The sequence below is a fragment of the Anarhichas minor genome, unplaced genomic scaffold, assembly GCF_050575085.1.
Source record: "Anarhichas minor isolate MPS153535 unplaced genomic scaffold, ASM5057508v1 ptg000050l, whole genome shotgun sequence".
NCBI classification, from domain to species: Eukaryota; Metazoa; Chordata; class Actinopteri; order Perciformes; family Anarhichadidae; genus Anarhichas; species Anarhichas minor.
Window position 1 is genome coordinate 171,286 of NW_027466496.1, and position 16,950 is coordinate 188,235.

Here is a 16,950-nt window from a genome sequence, read left to right on the forward strand (position 1 = left end):
GTTATTCTTCATTCTGTAATGTCTTTGTTACTGGCATCAAACAGGAGGAAACAGCATTTGTTGGGGACTATTTTCAGCGGCGGATTAATCCACATTTGGCGACTCCTCTGGTTGTATAGAAGTCTATGAGAAAATGACTCTACTTCTCTCTTGATTTATTACCTCAGTAAACATTGTAAACATGAGTTTATGGTCTCAATCTCTAGTTTCAAGTCTTCTTCAATACAGCATGATGTTCATTTAGTACATTATGGTCCATTTAGAGTCAAACAGACCATAAAGCAGGGGATGCTTTAGGGCGGGGCTACACGGTGATTGACAGGTCTCTACCAGAGACGTATACGGCGTCTCTACGTCACTCCTCCTCAGTCCAGATATGGTCACTTCCTGTTCACTGGTTGCAAGAAAACCAAGATAGCGACGGCCAAATCGCTTCGAAACATCAGTCCACAAACCAACGGGTGACGTCACGACGACTACGTCCACTTCTTACATACAGTCTTTGAGAAATACATCAGATCACCCCCGTTTTAATGCATTGCACTGCTGATTAATAACTGTGTGTGTGTGTGTGTGTGTGTGTGTGTGTGTGTGTGTGTGTGTGTGTGTGTGTGTGTGTGTGTTTTAGGGAGCAGCTCAGTGCATAGTCAGCATACGGGGGTCGGGGAGTTGTTGGGAAACACACGGTTCTGGCACGGAAAGGACTACTGCAACTTTGTGTACAAGGACTGGATTCAGCTGGAGAAACCGTTCGATGGTGAGAACACCGTCACGCTCACAGTTTACGGAGAGAAGAGGAGGGAAGAGAGAGAGATTTATTCCACTCACCCGTCCTCCTCCTCACATTCCCGTTGTAGATTTCATAGACAGACACACGACTCCCAGAATGCCCTGGCACGACATCTCCTCAGTGGTTCACGGGAAAGCAGCTCGGGACGTGGCCAGACACTTCATCCAGCGGTGGAACTTCACTAAGGTCAGAGGTCCTGCTGCTGTTGTCTCGTCACCCTGATTCTATCCTAAATGAATAAAAGTATTTATAATAATCTGTTTTCATGAGACATTAGTGTCACAGTTGTTACTTTTTGTGTACTGCCCTTTCTTTCTGAAGGAGAAAGCTGGTATCTAGCACCAGACTATAGCGTTCAATTAAACTGATATTGATTCTTTTAGGTGTCTAAAATACGTCCACAGCAGAACATTGATTACTCCGACCCTTTAAATAATCTCCTTCTGGACAGAAGTGATGAAATTAAATATGTGGAAGAAGCAGAATATACCTGGAATAAAGTATAGAGTGTTTTATTTTCTCTGATGTGACTCTGCAGCCGACCACGTCGCTGTCTCCAGTAAATTTGTGACCCGTGTTTTGATTTTTCCTCTGTTTGTCTTCCAGCTCGTGAAGCCAAAGTACCGCTCCCTGTCGTACCCGTACCTGCTGCCCAAGTCTCACACCACGGCCAGAGAGCAGCGGTACCAAGTCCCCAACTGCATCCAAACCAAAGTGCAGGTCGGTGCTTGTTGCTTTTATTTTAACACGGCTGACTTTAAGACGCCCCTTTACATCCTGCAGCTCATCCTCACTGTGGGTTCAGCTCTGACCTGCACTGGAAGAGGGTTTTTAAGTGTGCAGTGTAAATCTGGTGTCCCACAATGCAATGCACCAAGGAAACAAAGCTTTTCACGGCTGGAAAAAAAAATGAAAACAGATTTGGCGAGATGAGTTCAGGAGGTTCCCAGAAAACCAAAAAAAGTGGTTCAACACTTTGCATTCCTCTTGTTTAGTTTCATTTTCAGAGACATGTTGTCTCGTCACCTTTTTATGAATTAATTTCTGTTTATTTGCACTTTAGAAAGTAGAAATCGTAAACAAGTTGGAACATTGTGTAGCAGAGGTTGTAGATATCAAAAGTCATATTTGAAAAAACAAAACAATAAAGAGACAAACGACAGATTTATAAAAATGTTCAAATGACAGAAGTTTAAGATTACAAGTTGAGATACAAGAAAATGTGTGAAGTGATATAAACAGCTGCTACTTTAAGTTATTTTCAGATGTTTTTGGTACAAAAATCATAAAATAAACTCAAAGTACATGAAGTACAGATTAAGTATATTATATATATTAGTGGACGAATGGTAGTTGTTGTGTACTCTCACGTGTCTCAAGACTCAAACACAAACATCCAACTTTCCTCTTTGCAAAGTTTTTGTTTTCACGTTTGTCTTCCTGTCGTCCCTCCCTCCATTTTTCTGGAATAATTCACGTTAGAATATTCTAACCAGCAGCAGAAGTAAAGTGAAGGTCTCAGTGAAGGATCTAGTCTCAAAAATCATAAGACGATTATTTATCACTTGCAAGTGTCACGAAAATGTCTTTATTCAAACTGCAAAACATGTATTCATGTTTGAACCGTTCAAAATACTGATTAACTAACAGTATAAATGTCTTTTTTAATCGTTCAAAAATAGCCAAAAAATACACATTACCAGTTACATTAATGAACACATTTCACATTTGAGCCAAGTCGTAATATTTGCCTCCTCAAAGTCACCAGACTCCATTGACGGAAAACGTCATCTTACCTCCATGATCGTCGTGAAACAATCTTTTCAAACAAACTTCGACAAACAAAACAAACCTCACAATTACTTTGTGAGTCTTTCCACTGTTCCAACAATCACCAGCTGTGGTTCAGTCAGAATATATCATAAATTCAGAGTTAGATGTGAAAAGAAACGGACGTTATTCCCTCCTCAAAGCCAACAGACTCCATTGACAGAAACAGTGATATTGTCGAGTTTTCCCGTGTTTAAAAAACCTCCATATATGCTCTAATAATTTGTTGGAAAAACAGCATTAGATGGTGTTTGTTCACCACCTGAGGAATGTTCCAGTGTTACCTTTGTGACCCAGCCTCACTAACACTGTTTGAACATAGTTATTAATTATAATAATGAATCTGTTGAGCTATCGATCCTCCATCGTCCTCTGGTGTTCTTATCTTTGTGAGTCATTCGGCGGTGAGATATCATCCTTCTCTTTCTCCGTGTCATTTCAAACGTTTTCAGGGAGGGTAAAAAGTACCGAGTGTACGTGGTGACGCCTCTGCTGCCGGGCTTCGAGGAGACATCAACAACGGAGGAGGCAGCGCCATCCAGGCCGTCATGCACTTCAACTACAGGTGTGTGTGTGTGTGTGTGTGTGTGTGTGTGTGTGTGTGTGTGTATGTGTGTGTGTGTGTGTGTGTGTTTGTGAGAGACAATAAAGCTGCCTTTAACCCACCTTCTGTTTGAGTTTGTCTCATGCTGGTCTGCTGGTTTTCTAAACATGTTTGTGTTTTTGAACTAGAACTGAACCTTTAAAGGTTCCACATAACCTAAAGCAGAACTGCGGTTCCCAAACTTCCCTTCTGACCCTTTAAATGAAGAAATGTCTGAACTGTACCGTAATGAGATATGGTGTGAAATATGTGTCGGGTAACAGATGTTTCTTTCACACAGATAACTGTAGAGCGCAGCTACAAATAACAGAAACTAAAATATAATTCAGTGTAAATAAAACTACATCATTAAAGATTAGAGTTACCACAAGGAACTTTCATTTTGTGTCTGAAACAACAATTTAATAATAGAATTCTGTAATCGTTTCTGTTATTTTGTCCAGCTCCTGTCTACAGTGACATAAAGATAAACATAACTATTAAATATAAAGGACATCATTCACTTCCATGCCCTTGATATGAAAGTGAAGACCCATTTATTAAGTATTTAACAGATCTCTTTAATTATTTTTTTTATATACATTTCTTTGGACTATTTAATTTCCTGTATTTTACTAGTATGAACGTCAGCATGTAGTCTGAGCTCAGGCGCTGCAGCGCCCCCTGCTGGCCGATTCTGGGATCGCACTCATTTTGTGGTTCTGCAGGTTCTGCCAACATCAACGACCGGAGCATGCTGGGAAAGAGGGACAGCGAGGTGGTGGTGATCGTGGAGGACTCGGAGACGGTTACGGCGGTGATGGACGGGCAGGAGTACCAAGCTGGAAAATACGCTCTGCAGCTCCGCCTCGAGTGCTTCAAGTACTGACACATTATATGAACTATTTATTCAACCAGAGCTTCTTTACAGGCTGTAAAGACATTTAAACATGAAATAAGAGAAAGTTAGGAGTGAGAGAAAACTTATTCTGACACTTTTTAAATTAAGATAACTTATTACACTATAACAATATTTGTTTCATGTATTTTTTGTTCTTTGTCCAGGGGGGCCCCTGACATGTTGGGCCCCTGGGCCTGTGCCCAATATGCCCGTTCAGTAATCCGTCACGCAACCGTCTCTAAATTTGAGGTTTCAAAGGGGACATATCATGAAAAATGAATGAACTCACATACATTTGGCTATCTGGAGTTCTTACCAACCCACAAACTGTGAAATAAGACGACCCAGTCAGTTTTTTTGTGCGCTACCTTGATCAGAAAACATTAGAATAAACCTCCCCATAAGAGTATCCCCATATGAGCTTCAGAACCACATTTGCAGAGGATCGCCATCATTTTCTAACAAGCCAATCAGAGCAGACTGGGCTCATTTAAAGAGACAGGCGCTAAAACGGAGCGTTTCAGACAGACGCTGAATACTGATGTATTCAGACAAGACTGTGTGAGAAAAATAGTTTTTTAAATGTAAATCTAATTTATTTATTTATTAGAGTTTTTTGTACTTCTGTTAAATTTCCTCATCACGTCTTCTTCTCGTTGCCAAATATCTCCGCTCGCAATATCCTGCAATGTTTCAGCATTTCCTCTTTTCTGGTGCCGTCAGCGTTTCTTCAAGTTTCTCCTTACCCGCCTCCTCACCTCTCCGTCTCTCTCTCTCTCTCTCTCTCTCTCTCTCTCTCTCTCTCTCTCTCTCTCTCTCTCTCTCTCTCTCAGGATGATTTTGGGCGCCAACACGGATCCCTCCATCGACGTGTCGGATCCCGTCAGTGACCAGTTCTAAAAGGAGGTCTGGATGACGACCTGCGCTCGAAACGCCACCATCTACCAGAAGGTGAGTCCGACACGACGGCTCCGTATCGTGTTTACAAATAGGATTTCAAATCATGAAATGTCAGTTGTATTTAAAATAGTCTTGATTGAGCAGATCATTTGTCATTAAAACACTTTTGTTTGTAATAAATTTATTCAGGACCAGTTCTGGACACCAACCCCTGGTTCTCTCTCTGACTCCGTCCTGTTTTCTTTTGTTTTTTCTCTCTTCAGGTCTTCCGAAGTCTTCCGCCCAGCGACGTCCGTAGCATCCTGGAGCTGGAGGGCTACCTCGCCAAGCCGGGCCTGGACAAGGAGGACCCGGCCCGGGCTCACGAGGAGCTGAAGAAGATCCGCGGCTTCCTGGTCCAGTTCCCTCTTCAGTTCCTGTGCGAGCAGAACCTGCTTCCCCCCATGGGCTGCAAGGAGGCCATGGTGCCCATGGAGGTCTGGACCTGAGACCGAGAGGGACTCGCCAGTGCATTCATGTGTTCACGCACAACATCAGGAAGGCTTTCAGGTTAATGAGACCCACTCTGGTGCCATTTTGGAGGTCATAGTGGCTGAAAACAGCCTTTTTGTGTTTTTAATAAACTGACAGCTGTATCTGATGACATGTTAGCGTTGCACTACAGTGGTTCCCCTCTGCAAACATAATTGAATAATATTTTCTAACCAGTTTGTTTGTGCTGTAAAAATCCTTGACCTTGGTGCAGTCTGTCTGTGCTGCAACGCTCCTCAACATGAGCCACAAAAAGTAAAAGTTAGAGTTAAACGGAGAGTTTCTTTGGAGATAAAAACCTGGTGTTTGGATATAATTGATAAACGTCTGATCTACTTACTTTTATCTTTGTTGTAGTATGAAAGTGATCACAAACATCTGATGTAATGGATCGTTGCAGTTGTGTCTCCATCATTGGTTCTTTCGGTTGTGATAATAATAATAGTGGAAACAAACGTGAGCAAACCGATTGTAAACAAATGCATGTGGACGAGAAAAACATAGTTTAAATGATTCGAAACGTCCTTCACAGTTGACAGACGGTCTTTGTGGTTCAACTGACCTGCTGTTCTTACCGTAGTGTAGGCTTTCTTCGCTTTATTATCAATATTTAAACTTTCAATTTGACCGTGAAAAAAGTTGTTTTAGATAATCTGGAATAATTCAATATAATTCATCATCTGTCAATTGAATCACATCCTGATACATAATAACCCCGTCTATATTGATAAGAATGAGCACATACTCCCTTCATTTAATGAGAAAGTACTCCGTATATATGAGACATGGTTTTGTAAACTTATTCGTGAATTGAATACAATTTATTTATTTTCAGAAAACTTTCTATATCCTAAAATATATCATTATCAAGATATTTCAGGTGATTAAACACTAAAGAGAACATCATTTTAAACATAACATTCCCTTTCTGCCGATAGATCCCCTTTAATGCGACGCGCTGGCCCTTTAAGGTAACCTGTGTGGTCACAGCTGCTGATCCTAGAGAAGATGGGTTTTAGCTGCAAAATGACCTCCAAAAATGGCGTCAGCTGTGGTTGTGAACAAAGCCTTTTGTACCAGCGGTGCCAGCGGATGCACGTGATTGCCGTTCTGTTTTTTTACTGCATAACTCTCAGATTCATGCATGATAAGTTTATTACAATGCTGCGTTTCATTAATGTCAGCAAGCAGGAATTCTTTAGCAACAGCCAAGTTTATACAAACAGGCAACATTAGTTTGTTGGGCAACGATTGAGCGGATGCAAGTTCCTTCAGCACCTTTGTTTCTGCTGCCACCAAGTGGCCAAAATAATCTATTATTGCAGCGTTAAGATATTTATTAGTGCAGTTTTAAGGTTTTTGTAGTCTTAAAGATATACTTGAAGTTTAAGTTTATTAATAAAATTAGAAACGATGGTCTGCAGCCTTCACGCTGTTAAACTCAACGTCAGGTCGTCACAATTTTGAGAAAAAGTCTCCGATTTTCCGACGTTTCTGGAACGCAGCATCAATGTCCCTCCGTGTCTTCCTCGTTGGTCTGTGAGTGATCTGCATGACGCTGTTTTGTGCTATAAATTTGACCAAAAAAAAGACGATACCCGTAGCTGACAGCATGACAGCTGCTCATTGCCATTAAACATTAAACAGATGAAAGCATGAAGCTGAACTGGTTGCCTTTTTAAAAGCCATGGACGTTATTGATGCTAAACGTTGTGCCTGTGTGTCGTCCGGATGCACCTGAAACTTCTCTTCTGTTGTTATTGATGGATGCTCTTCTTTTTAATCGTCCTCTCTACCTGCCTGTGTTTCTACGTCCTGCTTTTTAAGCTTTAAAAATCAGGAATATCTAAAGCTAACCCCCCCCCGAAACATTTTACCAGGTAAAGTCATCTGAACAGGCAAAGAAAAGGTTTGCTGTTGTGTGCAATGTCAGACTGTTTAAATCTAAAACATAAAGTATATTGACAGACAAAAACTGAATTCACCCTTCAGAAATGGGATTATGTCATCAGCAAAGAAGTTGATTTTTGATGGAAATGTTTTCTGTGCATCCGGAATAACTGACTTTAAACCCAGAAATGTTTATGTCATTTCTGAGTTATCAGGAACACAAACATATTGTGTACATGGAGTCACAACAGGTGTAAATGAGTATTGAAACCTTCAGCGGTCGCCTCATTTTCCTCACACCTGACGTCTAGAGGTTCAGAAACACGTCCCGTTTCTTTTCTCTATCCAGCTTTTAATCACCGTGTCTCTATGAAAATGCACTTTTTTGCACAGACTGTTTTCTTGTGGCGACCTCTTAAAAGATCTGCATGTCATTTGTCGCTTTTTGTGAAATGATGGAATAAATAAATGATGTAATAATAAGTCATTAAAATGTGGTCTTCTATCGGAATGAGCCATTTACACTCATCGTATGAAGCTGTGTTCATCAAGTCTTTTGCTAATAGCAGGTATAAAATACTGTGTTCTTACAGTTTAGCACAAGTACATTGGTTATGTCAGTGGTGGTAGAACTAAAAATCATAATAAATGTGATAAACCTCATGACAAACTGAAGAACCACATCACCGCTGTCTGTGATTCGATGGAAACAACTGCTCAATCTGTTGGCAGTATTTCTAGACTCAGTATAATTGAATAAAACTACTTTCAGGTCAAATAAATACATTATTCACTATTTCACCACCAGGTTATTCCCGCCAGCATTTACTTTGCAACGGCGTCTAGACTTTAATGTTGGAAAAACTACATTTTACTAGATCTGAGTTATTTTACTTAGAAACTCGTTTGTAAGCAGTTGTTGAAGAATGTTGATTAAAGGAACTGATCCATTAAAATTCAATTTACAGAAAATAATGAAAGGTATTAGATAAAAATATAAGAATCTAACAGCCAACTGAATTCCTCTTTACAATGTTTTTAAGGCCAGTGTGTAGAATTTTGGTGGATTGTAATAAAATATTCAGAACTATGTTTTCATTAGTGTATAATCACCTGAAACTAAGAATCATTGTGTTTTTATTAACTTAGAATGAGCTGTTTATATCTACATAGCGAGCAGGTCTTCTTCCAGGAGTCCGCCATGTTACTACGGCAGCCCAGAACGGACAAACCAAACACTGGTTAGAGAGAGACTTTCATGTTTTTACGTTACCTGAAGGCCACCGTAGTTCTCCACACGCTTGTGAAACAGCGGTAACGAGAGCTACAGAGGGTGAAATTGTGGTATCACCAGCCGCCGTCTGGCTTTCTTTGCTCCTAAAGAAGTGATGCCACGGGTTTTCATTCTGCTCACGTTAAGGACTCTTGTAAAGGGAGGAGTGGAGCAGAGGGGTATTCAGTTGGTTGCAATCTACAACCTCACCACTAGATGACACCAAATACTACACAAAGTCCTTTGAACATTCGGCTTATTTTATTCATGACACAGATCGTAAAAAATAAAAATAAACATTTATCAAAACAATAAGGGTTGTAGAAAGGAATCTGAAAAAGAATCAACGGTATTGAAATATTTGTATTTTATTTATTTGGATATTTTCTCCTGATTGTCCTTATTGTGAGGCAGCAGCTCGAACCACTGAACCCAACAACATCCTGTATTATGGCTGCAGCTGTCGATTACTTTAGATTATTTTCCATCGATAAATCGAGCAGTCGGATTAGAAATAATTACTTTAATAAGGTATACATACATCCGTGCTATTTTTGTAGACTTGTTGACAATAAACACACTAATATATTAAAATATTTCATGAAATACTACACTGACTTTTATATTAAATACTATACTATGACTTTCATATTACATTTATATGAAACAGTATACTGTTATGACTCCCAGAACGCCTTGCTTTTACAGCATTATACAGTATTAGCACAATACAGTAGGTAAATGTTAGAATTTCACTGTGAATTTACATCAAAGTGTTACAATGCAGAGTGTTGAGAAACGTTCTATAGATTATTAAATCAATGCTGTGATTGTTTGAGAGAAAGCCAACAGGAAAGATTCTATGGGTTCTATTGCGGAAAGGTATTTAGTCTTCAAAGGCCGTCATGGAACCTTGTGAGAGAAACAGATAGAAAACGAGACTTTGACTCATTCAGAGTGGACATGTTTTAGTTAATGATTCATATTAGCTCCACATTAAACCTGGGGCAGGGAAGAGGAAACAATATGTTGTGTGTATTATTCATGTATATTTTATTATACTGAGATGCAATACAAATATCTTTAAAATGTATGCTACTCACCTTCTATTGTTCTTTGTTTTAGTGAAGTGGCAAAAATATATTAATTATATTAGTGTTTACACAGCATTAACCCCTGTGTGACTCTATATAACAACTTTTATAATGTCTGAGACATATGAGCCTTATGTCAGTGAGTATGTAGTTATGCATAAAGTAGAATTAGTGAACTGGTACATTATAAGTAAGATAAGTTTCAACTCAACACATTTGACAAACTGTCCAGACTGTGTCTAAAATCTCCCTATTCACTACAAAGTGAATGATATTTACAGTCCGAGTGTTGAGTGCAGCGTGTGTGAGCGCTGCTTGTGATCACCTTGTACCTGCATTATTAGCAAATATCTGACTTCTGTAATTCTATAATATAATATAATGCATTATAAAACATGAAACTGTTCAATCAATAATTGTTTTTCACATTCAATTCAATAAATTTTTGTTATAACCCAAAATCACAAATTACAAATTTGCCTCAGAGGGCTTTACAATCTGTACACATGTAACAGACGGACGGACAGACAGACGGACAGACAGACAGACAGACAGACAGACAGACAGACAGACAGACAGACAGACAGACAGACAGACAGACAGACAGACAGACAGACAGAGAGAGACAGACGGAGAGAGAGACAGACGGAGAGAGAGACAGACAGACAGACAGACAGACAGACAGACAGATGGAGAGAGAGACAGACAGACAGACAGACAGACGGAGAGAGAGACAGACGGAGAGAGAGACATACAGACAGACAGACAGACAGACAGACAGATGGAGAGAGAGACAGACAGACAGACAGACAGACGGAGAGAGAGACAGACAGACAGAGAGCAGACATTACATTACATTACAGTCATTTAGTAGACGCTTTTATCCAAAGCGACTTACAATAAGTGTATTCAACATCGGTTTTCAAGACACCAGAAGTCATAAGTACATCTCCTTTTTCAAACAAGCATCTAAGAGCATGAACCAGAGCAAATGTACAGTGCAGAAACAAACGAATGTAATAATAATAACAAACTAATACGAATACAATAAGTGCTAAGCGGAAGTCTCAGGGTAGTACTTCTTGAAGAGGTGAGTTGTCAGCCTGATGAAAGATGGGCAGCGACTCCGTTACCGGGGCCTAACAGAGGGAGGGACGCGCAGAAGGAGCGACTGACCAACAGCCAATAAGGTCACGCGAGGGCGATCAGCTGACTGAAGCCAGGAGGAGTCAGCTGGATTTAAGCTAATTGTAACTGAGACAGACATGTTATGACTTTTACGGACTATGAAAGAAGATTCAACGGAAGTGCTCGTTCAGTTCGTCACATTGCATCCTGCAGGTATTAAGCTTCCTGGTTGGAGCGTGTGTGGACTCTTTTCCGCGGATCATATTTCCATCGATGGTGTAAATAGTGTAATTCACTTTGCAATTGTTTTAGCTTCTGTAAGATTAAATACTTTTGATCAGAATTTGAACCGGCTGTGTTTTTGGCACGGCTGGATGACGTGCGGCTCTCCCACAGTTTCGAGAGGTTCCTGTCCCTAACATGGGTAGGAGGAGAGGAAGAGTGGTAAAGGACAAAGGAGGAGAGGAAGGAAAGAAGAGGTTCTAATTTATCAGTCTGGATGTTAAAGTCGCCGAGCAGGATGAGTGCTGAGCCATCATCATGGAAGTGTGAGACTAATGTGTCTAGCTCCTCCAGGAACTCACCAAGAGGGCCTGGTGGGCGATACACAACAGCAATGGTGAGTGACAGGGTTAGGGTTAGTTACTTCGTTTGTGTGACGCTCGAGAGCTGACGCTTCCGACCACCAGCAGTGGTTAAGGACAGCTATCTACTGATTGCTACCAGGAGTGCAAGCTCCTCCCTTTGCAATCAGCAGAGCTATTCAGCAGCAGAGACTATGTCACACCTCCTCAGTCAGGCAGAAACTCACAGTCCAATCACAACTGAGGCAGGCCTAAGTACAGCTATAAAGACAACTTAGTTAAAGCAAGAATAAAATACTTCAGATCATCATCTGGGTGAGTCAGAAGTTCAGTTGTTGCTCCAGAAGATGAATACAGTCAGACAGATACAAGACAGAGAGACAGAGAGACAGAGAGAGAGAGACAGAGAGACAGACGGAGAGACAGACGGAGAGAGAGACAGACAGACAGATAGACAGACAGACAGACAGACAGACAGACAGAGAGAGAGATGGGCAACTGTGGCTAAGTGGGTATAGACCAGGGGTCGGCAACCTGCGGCTCTTTAGCCTCTCTGTTGCGGCTCCCTGAGGTCCCCAACTGGCGCACCGGATCCGGACCCAGGAACGAAAAACCGATAGATAATTCGGAATTATACATATTGAGCACCAAGTTGAACCTTTAACCGGCGCCTCTTATTCAGCCGTTACGGCACTTGTTCGGGGGTGCAGGAAACACACCAACCAATGCATTGCAAATCACATCACGTGATGTAGCAATCAAATATGAGTATTCTGACAAGTTTCCTGACTCCAGCGAGGTTTACACACACGTGACACACCGGGCTGAGACGAGGAAATAGAAAGAAGAGCAGGAACATTGTGCTAATTGAAGAAGTCATCTCACATGACTCTCCAAAAAGAGAAACGTGTTCAGAGAGAATATAATTCATAAGCAAGAATGAACAGACTCTTCTATGTTAATTATAGAAAAGGTTGCCGACCCCTGACCTAGGACAATGGGGGTAGGGTAGGATGTGGTGTGACTTTAACTCCACACCACTGTAATTTGGGCATGGATGGGAGGAGGTTGATCGTCAGATACACCTTAGACATACTCGCTGGCTTTCTGAGCGTGATGCGAGTGTTTCTTGACATGGACGCACTGTGCCTGATCTGAGGGGGGGGCTGGCATTTTTTAGACATTGGAGGCAAAGATGTCTTGCCTCCAATCTCCAACTTTACAGTCCTTAGGTCAGGAGTGAGATCCTTCTTCTGCTCTTTAACCTGAGGGGGGGGCTGGCTTTTTTTTAGAATCTCCAACTTTACCGTCCTTAGGACAGGAGTGAGATCCTTCTTCTGCTCTTTAACCTGAGGGGGGGGCTGGCTTTTTTTTAGAATCTCCAACTTTACCGTCCTTAGGACAGGAGTGAGATCATTCTTCTGCTCTTCAACCTGAGGGGGGGGCTGGCTTTTTTTTAGAATCTCCAACTTTACCGTCCTTAGGACAGGAGTGAGATCATTCTTCTGCTCTTCAACCTGAGGGGGGGGCTGGCTTTTTTTTAGAATCTCCAACTTTACCGTCCTTAGGACAGGAGTGAGATCATTCTTCTGCTCTTCAACCTGAGGGGGGGGCTGGCTTTTTTTTAGAATCTCCAACTTTACCGTCCTTAGGACAGGAGTGAGATCATTCTTCTGCTCTTCAACCTGAGGGGGGGGCTGGCTTTTTTTAGAAATTGGAGGCAAAGATTTCTTGCCTCCAATCTCCAACTTTCGCGTCGTTACGTTAGTAACCACTTTTTCCCTCTCCTTTTTAATCTCCGTGTACAATGCCTCGTACATTCTGGAGTTTCCCTTTTCAGCCATTAACTTCTTCCTCAGGTCTCGCTTGTCCCACTCGGACGCTGCCAACTTCAGGATGGCGTATTGCGGCCGCTGTGCCAGCCTGCTCTTCAGCTCTGCTATCTCGGCATTTTTTTGTGCCAGACTTTTTCTGAGCCTGCTTATGGGGTTGGCATCCAGATTGTTTTTCAATCGTTTCCCCCGACGCAGAATCGAAATGTTATTATTCAGTCGTACTCCGAGTTGTTGCTGGAAACTTTTCCATTGATTTTGCTCTAGCACGAGAGAATTTACTTTGTTATTAGTTTGCACAATAACCCCCTCAAGTCTCACAATCTCGGTGTCCTGGAGGCTGAGCTGTTTATTTTGCTGTGCTACAGTTTCCTTGCAGAGCTGAAGTTCTTTTTCCAACTTTTTTTCCAACTTTTCTTTCTCCGCCATGACCGCGTCCAATTTTTTTGTCAAGTCGGCCTTGGACTCTTTCACGGTCTTATATTTGTTGTTTATTTCACACCGCTGCTGCTTCACTTTTTCCAGCTGCTCTTTCACAGAACAGTTGATCTGGTCAGCCTTGTCCAGCGCTTTGTTCTTTTCATCTGCCTCAACTTTCAAGAGTCTGACTTCCTCCTGCAGCTTCTTAGTAGAAACAAGTTGATCCTGAGCCTCCAACAAGTTTATTTGGATCTGATTCCTCTCAGCCTCTTGGCCCTCAGTCTTGCTGATTGCTTTTCGCAACCTGTTCTCCAATTCAGGAATGAGCTCTTGGAGCTCCATGATTTCCTGTTCTTTTAACTGAGCACGCTTGATGTGCTCCTCTATCTTCATTTGCCGATAATTGTTTGAGGTCGTGATTCTGTCAAAGCGACGCCTCATTCCCTCAATGAAGCCACTCTTTTTCTTGGACTCCTTTTTACAGGATTCCAATTCTGCAGTGTCTGTAGCTTCCTTGAGGCTTTGTTCTTCAGCTTTCTTCTTAAATGAGGTAAATTCCTCATTTAAGAGTCTGTATTCTTTCTCCAGAGATTTTATCTTTTTATTTTTCTCCTGAATTCTAGAGTTGAAATCTTTCAAATTTGCTTTCTCCAATGCTTCATACTTCTCTGTGGTTTTAAACCGCTGCACTTCTTCTTCTTGCCTTAGCGATCTTTCCTTCGCGAACATTCTCACATGTTCCTTCAACTCAGCCGCGTGTTTTTGCTGTAAACTTTCTCGATCTTCCTTCAATTGTTTCACCTCCTTCTGGAGTGGAAGGAGGCTATTTAATTCTCTTTTGAGGGACTCGTGTTGTTCAAATAGTCTCTGATGATGGGTCAGTTGAGTTGCAGTTAATTCTGCACTCTGGCCTTTAAATTGGATGACTTTATCGGAAGACATGTTGACTGTTTGACTGTTACTTCAAAATGTGAGAGTTCATCTATCATTCAACATTATATAGCAATGTTTCATCAAAGGCACCTTTGAAACGTGACGTCACAAAGAATCAAACTTGAAAGGAACGTCGGAACGTCCCGCCCACCCTAAACAAACCGCCGCAGCTATGCAACCGTTGCCGTGGCAACGGTGGAACCTACTCACAACAGCTGATCCTCACGTGCAGCGGGAGAGACAGACGTCTGATGTCAAAATGATGTAAATTATTTACCACGAAACCTTTATGAAGGAAAACAACAACAGATACATTTTCTGCAATAATCTGTGTGAAACTGGCTCCTTGATGGGACATTTTCATGTTTTTCTTTTTAAATATAAAACGGAATAATCCTGACCTTTTGTCTGCTGGTGTTTATCAAATGTACTTTTTAAAGATTTTAATAGATATTTGAGAGAAGAGGAAGCAGAATATTTAGCTATTGGGGTAAGTCATTTATTCAATGATGAAATTGTAATAACTCTGATAAAAAATAAAACTGCACTCACTCTGTGTTCTTAAATCATTAGTCTGTTTCACAGGTGCTTTGGCTGATTGTGTTCCGAATCTAAAGCTATTCATTACTGCACCTCAAGAGATGGAAGCACTGACTGGATCTTGTTTGCAAATCCCATGTAACTTCAGTGGTAAACCAGAGGAGGGATTCAACACAAGAACAACCTTCGGAGTGTGGATTAAAAATTATTTTAATTTTCCCCGAAATCCAAATAATGTGATTTTCAACAGTAGCAGGAAGGATAACATCTATCCAATGAATCTAACTGGAGACCTGAGTCAGAAAAACTGCACCACTTTATTTTCCAGTTTAAACACATCATACACAGACAGGTACTACTTCAGGATTGAGAACCGACCATTTCTGGCAACAGCTTCTTGTGATCCTCTTCAAATAACAGTTCGAGGTAAGAGAGTTTTGGTTTTTATCACTCAGTCTATGATGTTATTGTTTAGAATAAAAAGTGATATCAGTTGAAGCTAACCTTCAAACCTTTGCATCTAACGCTTGAAAAAGGGGAAGTCTCATGAGTTCAGTTTTTTTTAGAAAATCTACATTAATTAGTGTAAGTTTACATTTCATGTTACCCCTACAGAGGGTCACAAGATAAATCTGAGGGGTCGTGAGGTGATTAATGGGAGAGGAAAGGAGAAAAAAAGTGATTTCTGTTCACAACTCAGAAACATCAGAAAAATGACAAGAAGCCCCGAACAAACACGTTCTTCTTTTTTTATGAAGGAACAATCCAAAAACTGTTAGTGGAGTAAAAGTACAATATTTTGCTCTCAAATGTAGAAGAGTACTGCTAGCATGGCAGTAGACTCCTGGTCTTGTTGCTGTGTTCTTCAGTGTACAATCTGTATTTGATTTGAAACCACAGATTCTCCTCCAAGCCCCAGGATTGAGATCTCAGGTGATCTGAAGGAGAAGGAGTCTGTCTCTATAAGCTGCTCAGCTTTCACTCCCTGTCCACACTCTCCTCCTAAACTCACCTGGAACCTCCAACAAGACCCTCACATCATGACAGAGGAAAACACAGATCGAACCTTCACAACTAAAATCCAGAAGAACATCACTCTGTCAGACAAACATGATGGATTCATCATCAACTGTTCTGCCAGATATCCTGTGAATGAAGGAAAAGATGTCAAGACATCAGAGGAGACAACGACTCTCAGTGTTTCATGTAAGTGTTTGTTATTGGATCCTGTCAGCACATGATGATTCTTCTCTCTTAAGGATCTCATTCAGGCTCTGATGCTGCTCTCTGACCTCACATCTCCGTCACATTCTCCTCAGACGCTCCCAAGGACACCTCGGCGTCTATCAGTCCACCAGGTTCGGTGTCAGCAGGTAGCTGGGTGAGCCTGACCTGCTCCAGCAGAGCCAATCCTCCCGTCAGCCGCTTCACCTGGTTCAAGATCAGCAAAGATGGACCCGTCAATGTATCTGAAGGAGACTTTTACAGCTTTAATGTCACTGATGGAGGAGTTTATTACTGTGTGGCCACCAATGAGCTTGGTAATCAAACATCATCAGAGATCCTTCTGACTATTAAAGGTAACTATTAAAAGGACTTCGATAATGTCACATGTTCACACTGTCTTCATTTAGTCACTTCTATTTGGTTTTTTTCCATCTTGTCTTGAGGCAAAGTTAACCTTCTAGAATTGGGCTCAGTTCTTGGAGGAATCATTGGGA

The 16,950-nt window shown here is 41.3% G+C and overlaps 1 protein-coding gene and 1 pseudogene across 1 annotated transcript; both read left to right on the forward strand.

Annotated features, from left to right (window-relative positions):
* Nucleotides 1–564: 564 nt before the first annotated feature.
* LOC142971830 (phospholipase D1-like) lies at nt 565–5,649 on the forward strand (annotated as a pseudogene).
* Nucleotides 5,650–15,258: 9,609 nt separating this feature from the next.
* Nucleotides 15,259–16,820, forward strand: LOC142971831 (myelin-associated glycoprotein-like; the record flags this gene model as incomplete). Its single annotated transcript, XM_076112526.1, has 3 exons — nt 15,259–15,655; nt 16,130–16,435; nt 16,549–16,820. Coding segments are annotated over 3 exons (975 nt in total), but the record flags the coding sequence as incomplete, so codon positions are not given.
* Between the last annotated feature and the right edge of the window lie 130 nt (nt 16,821–16,950).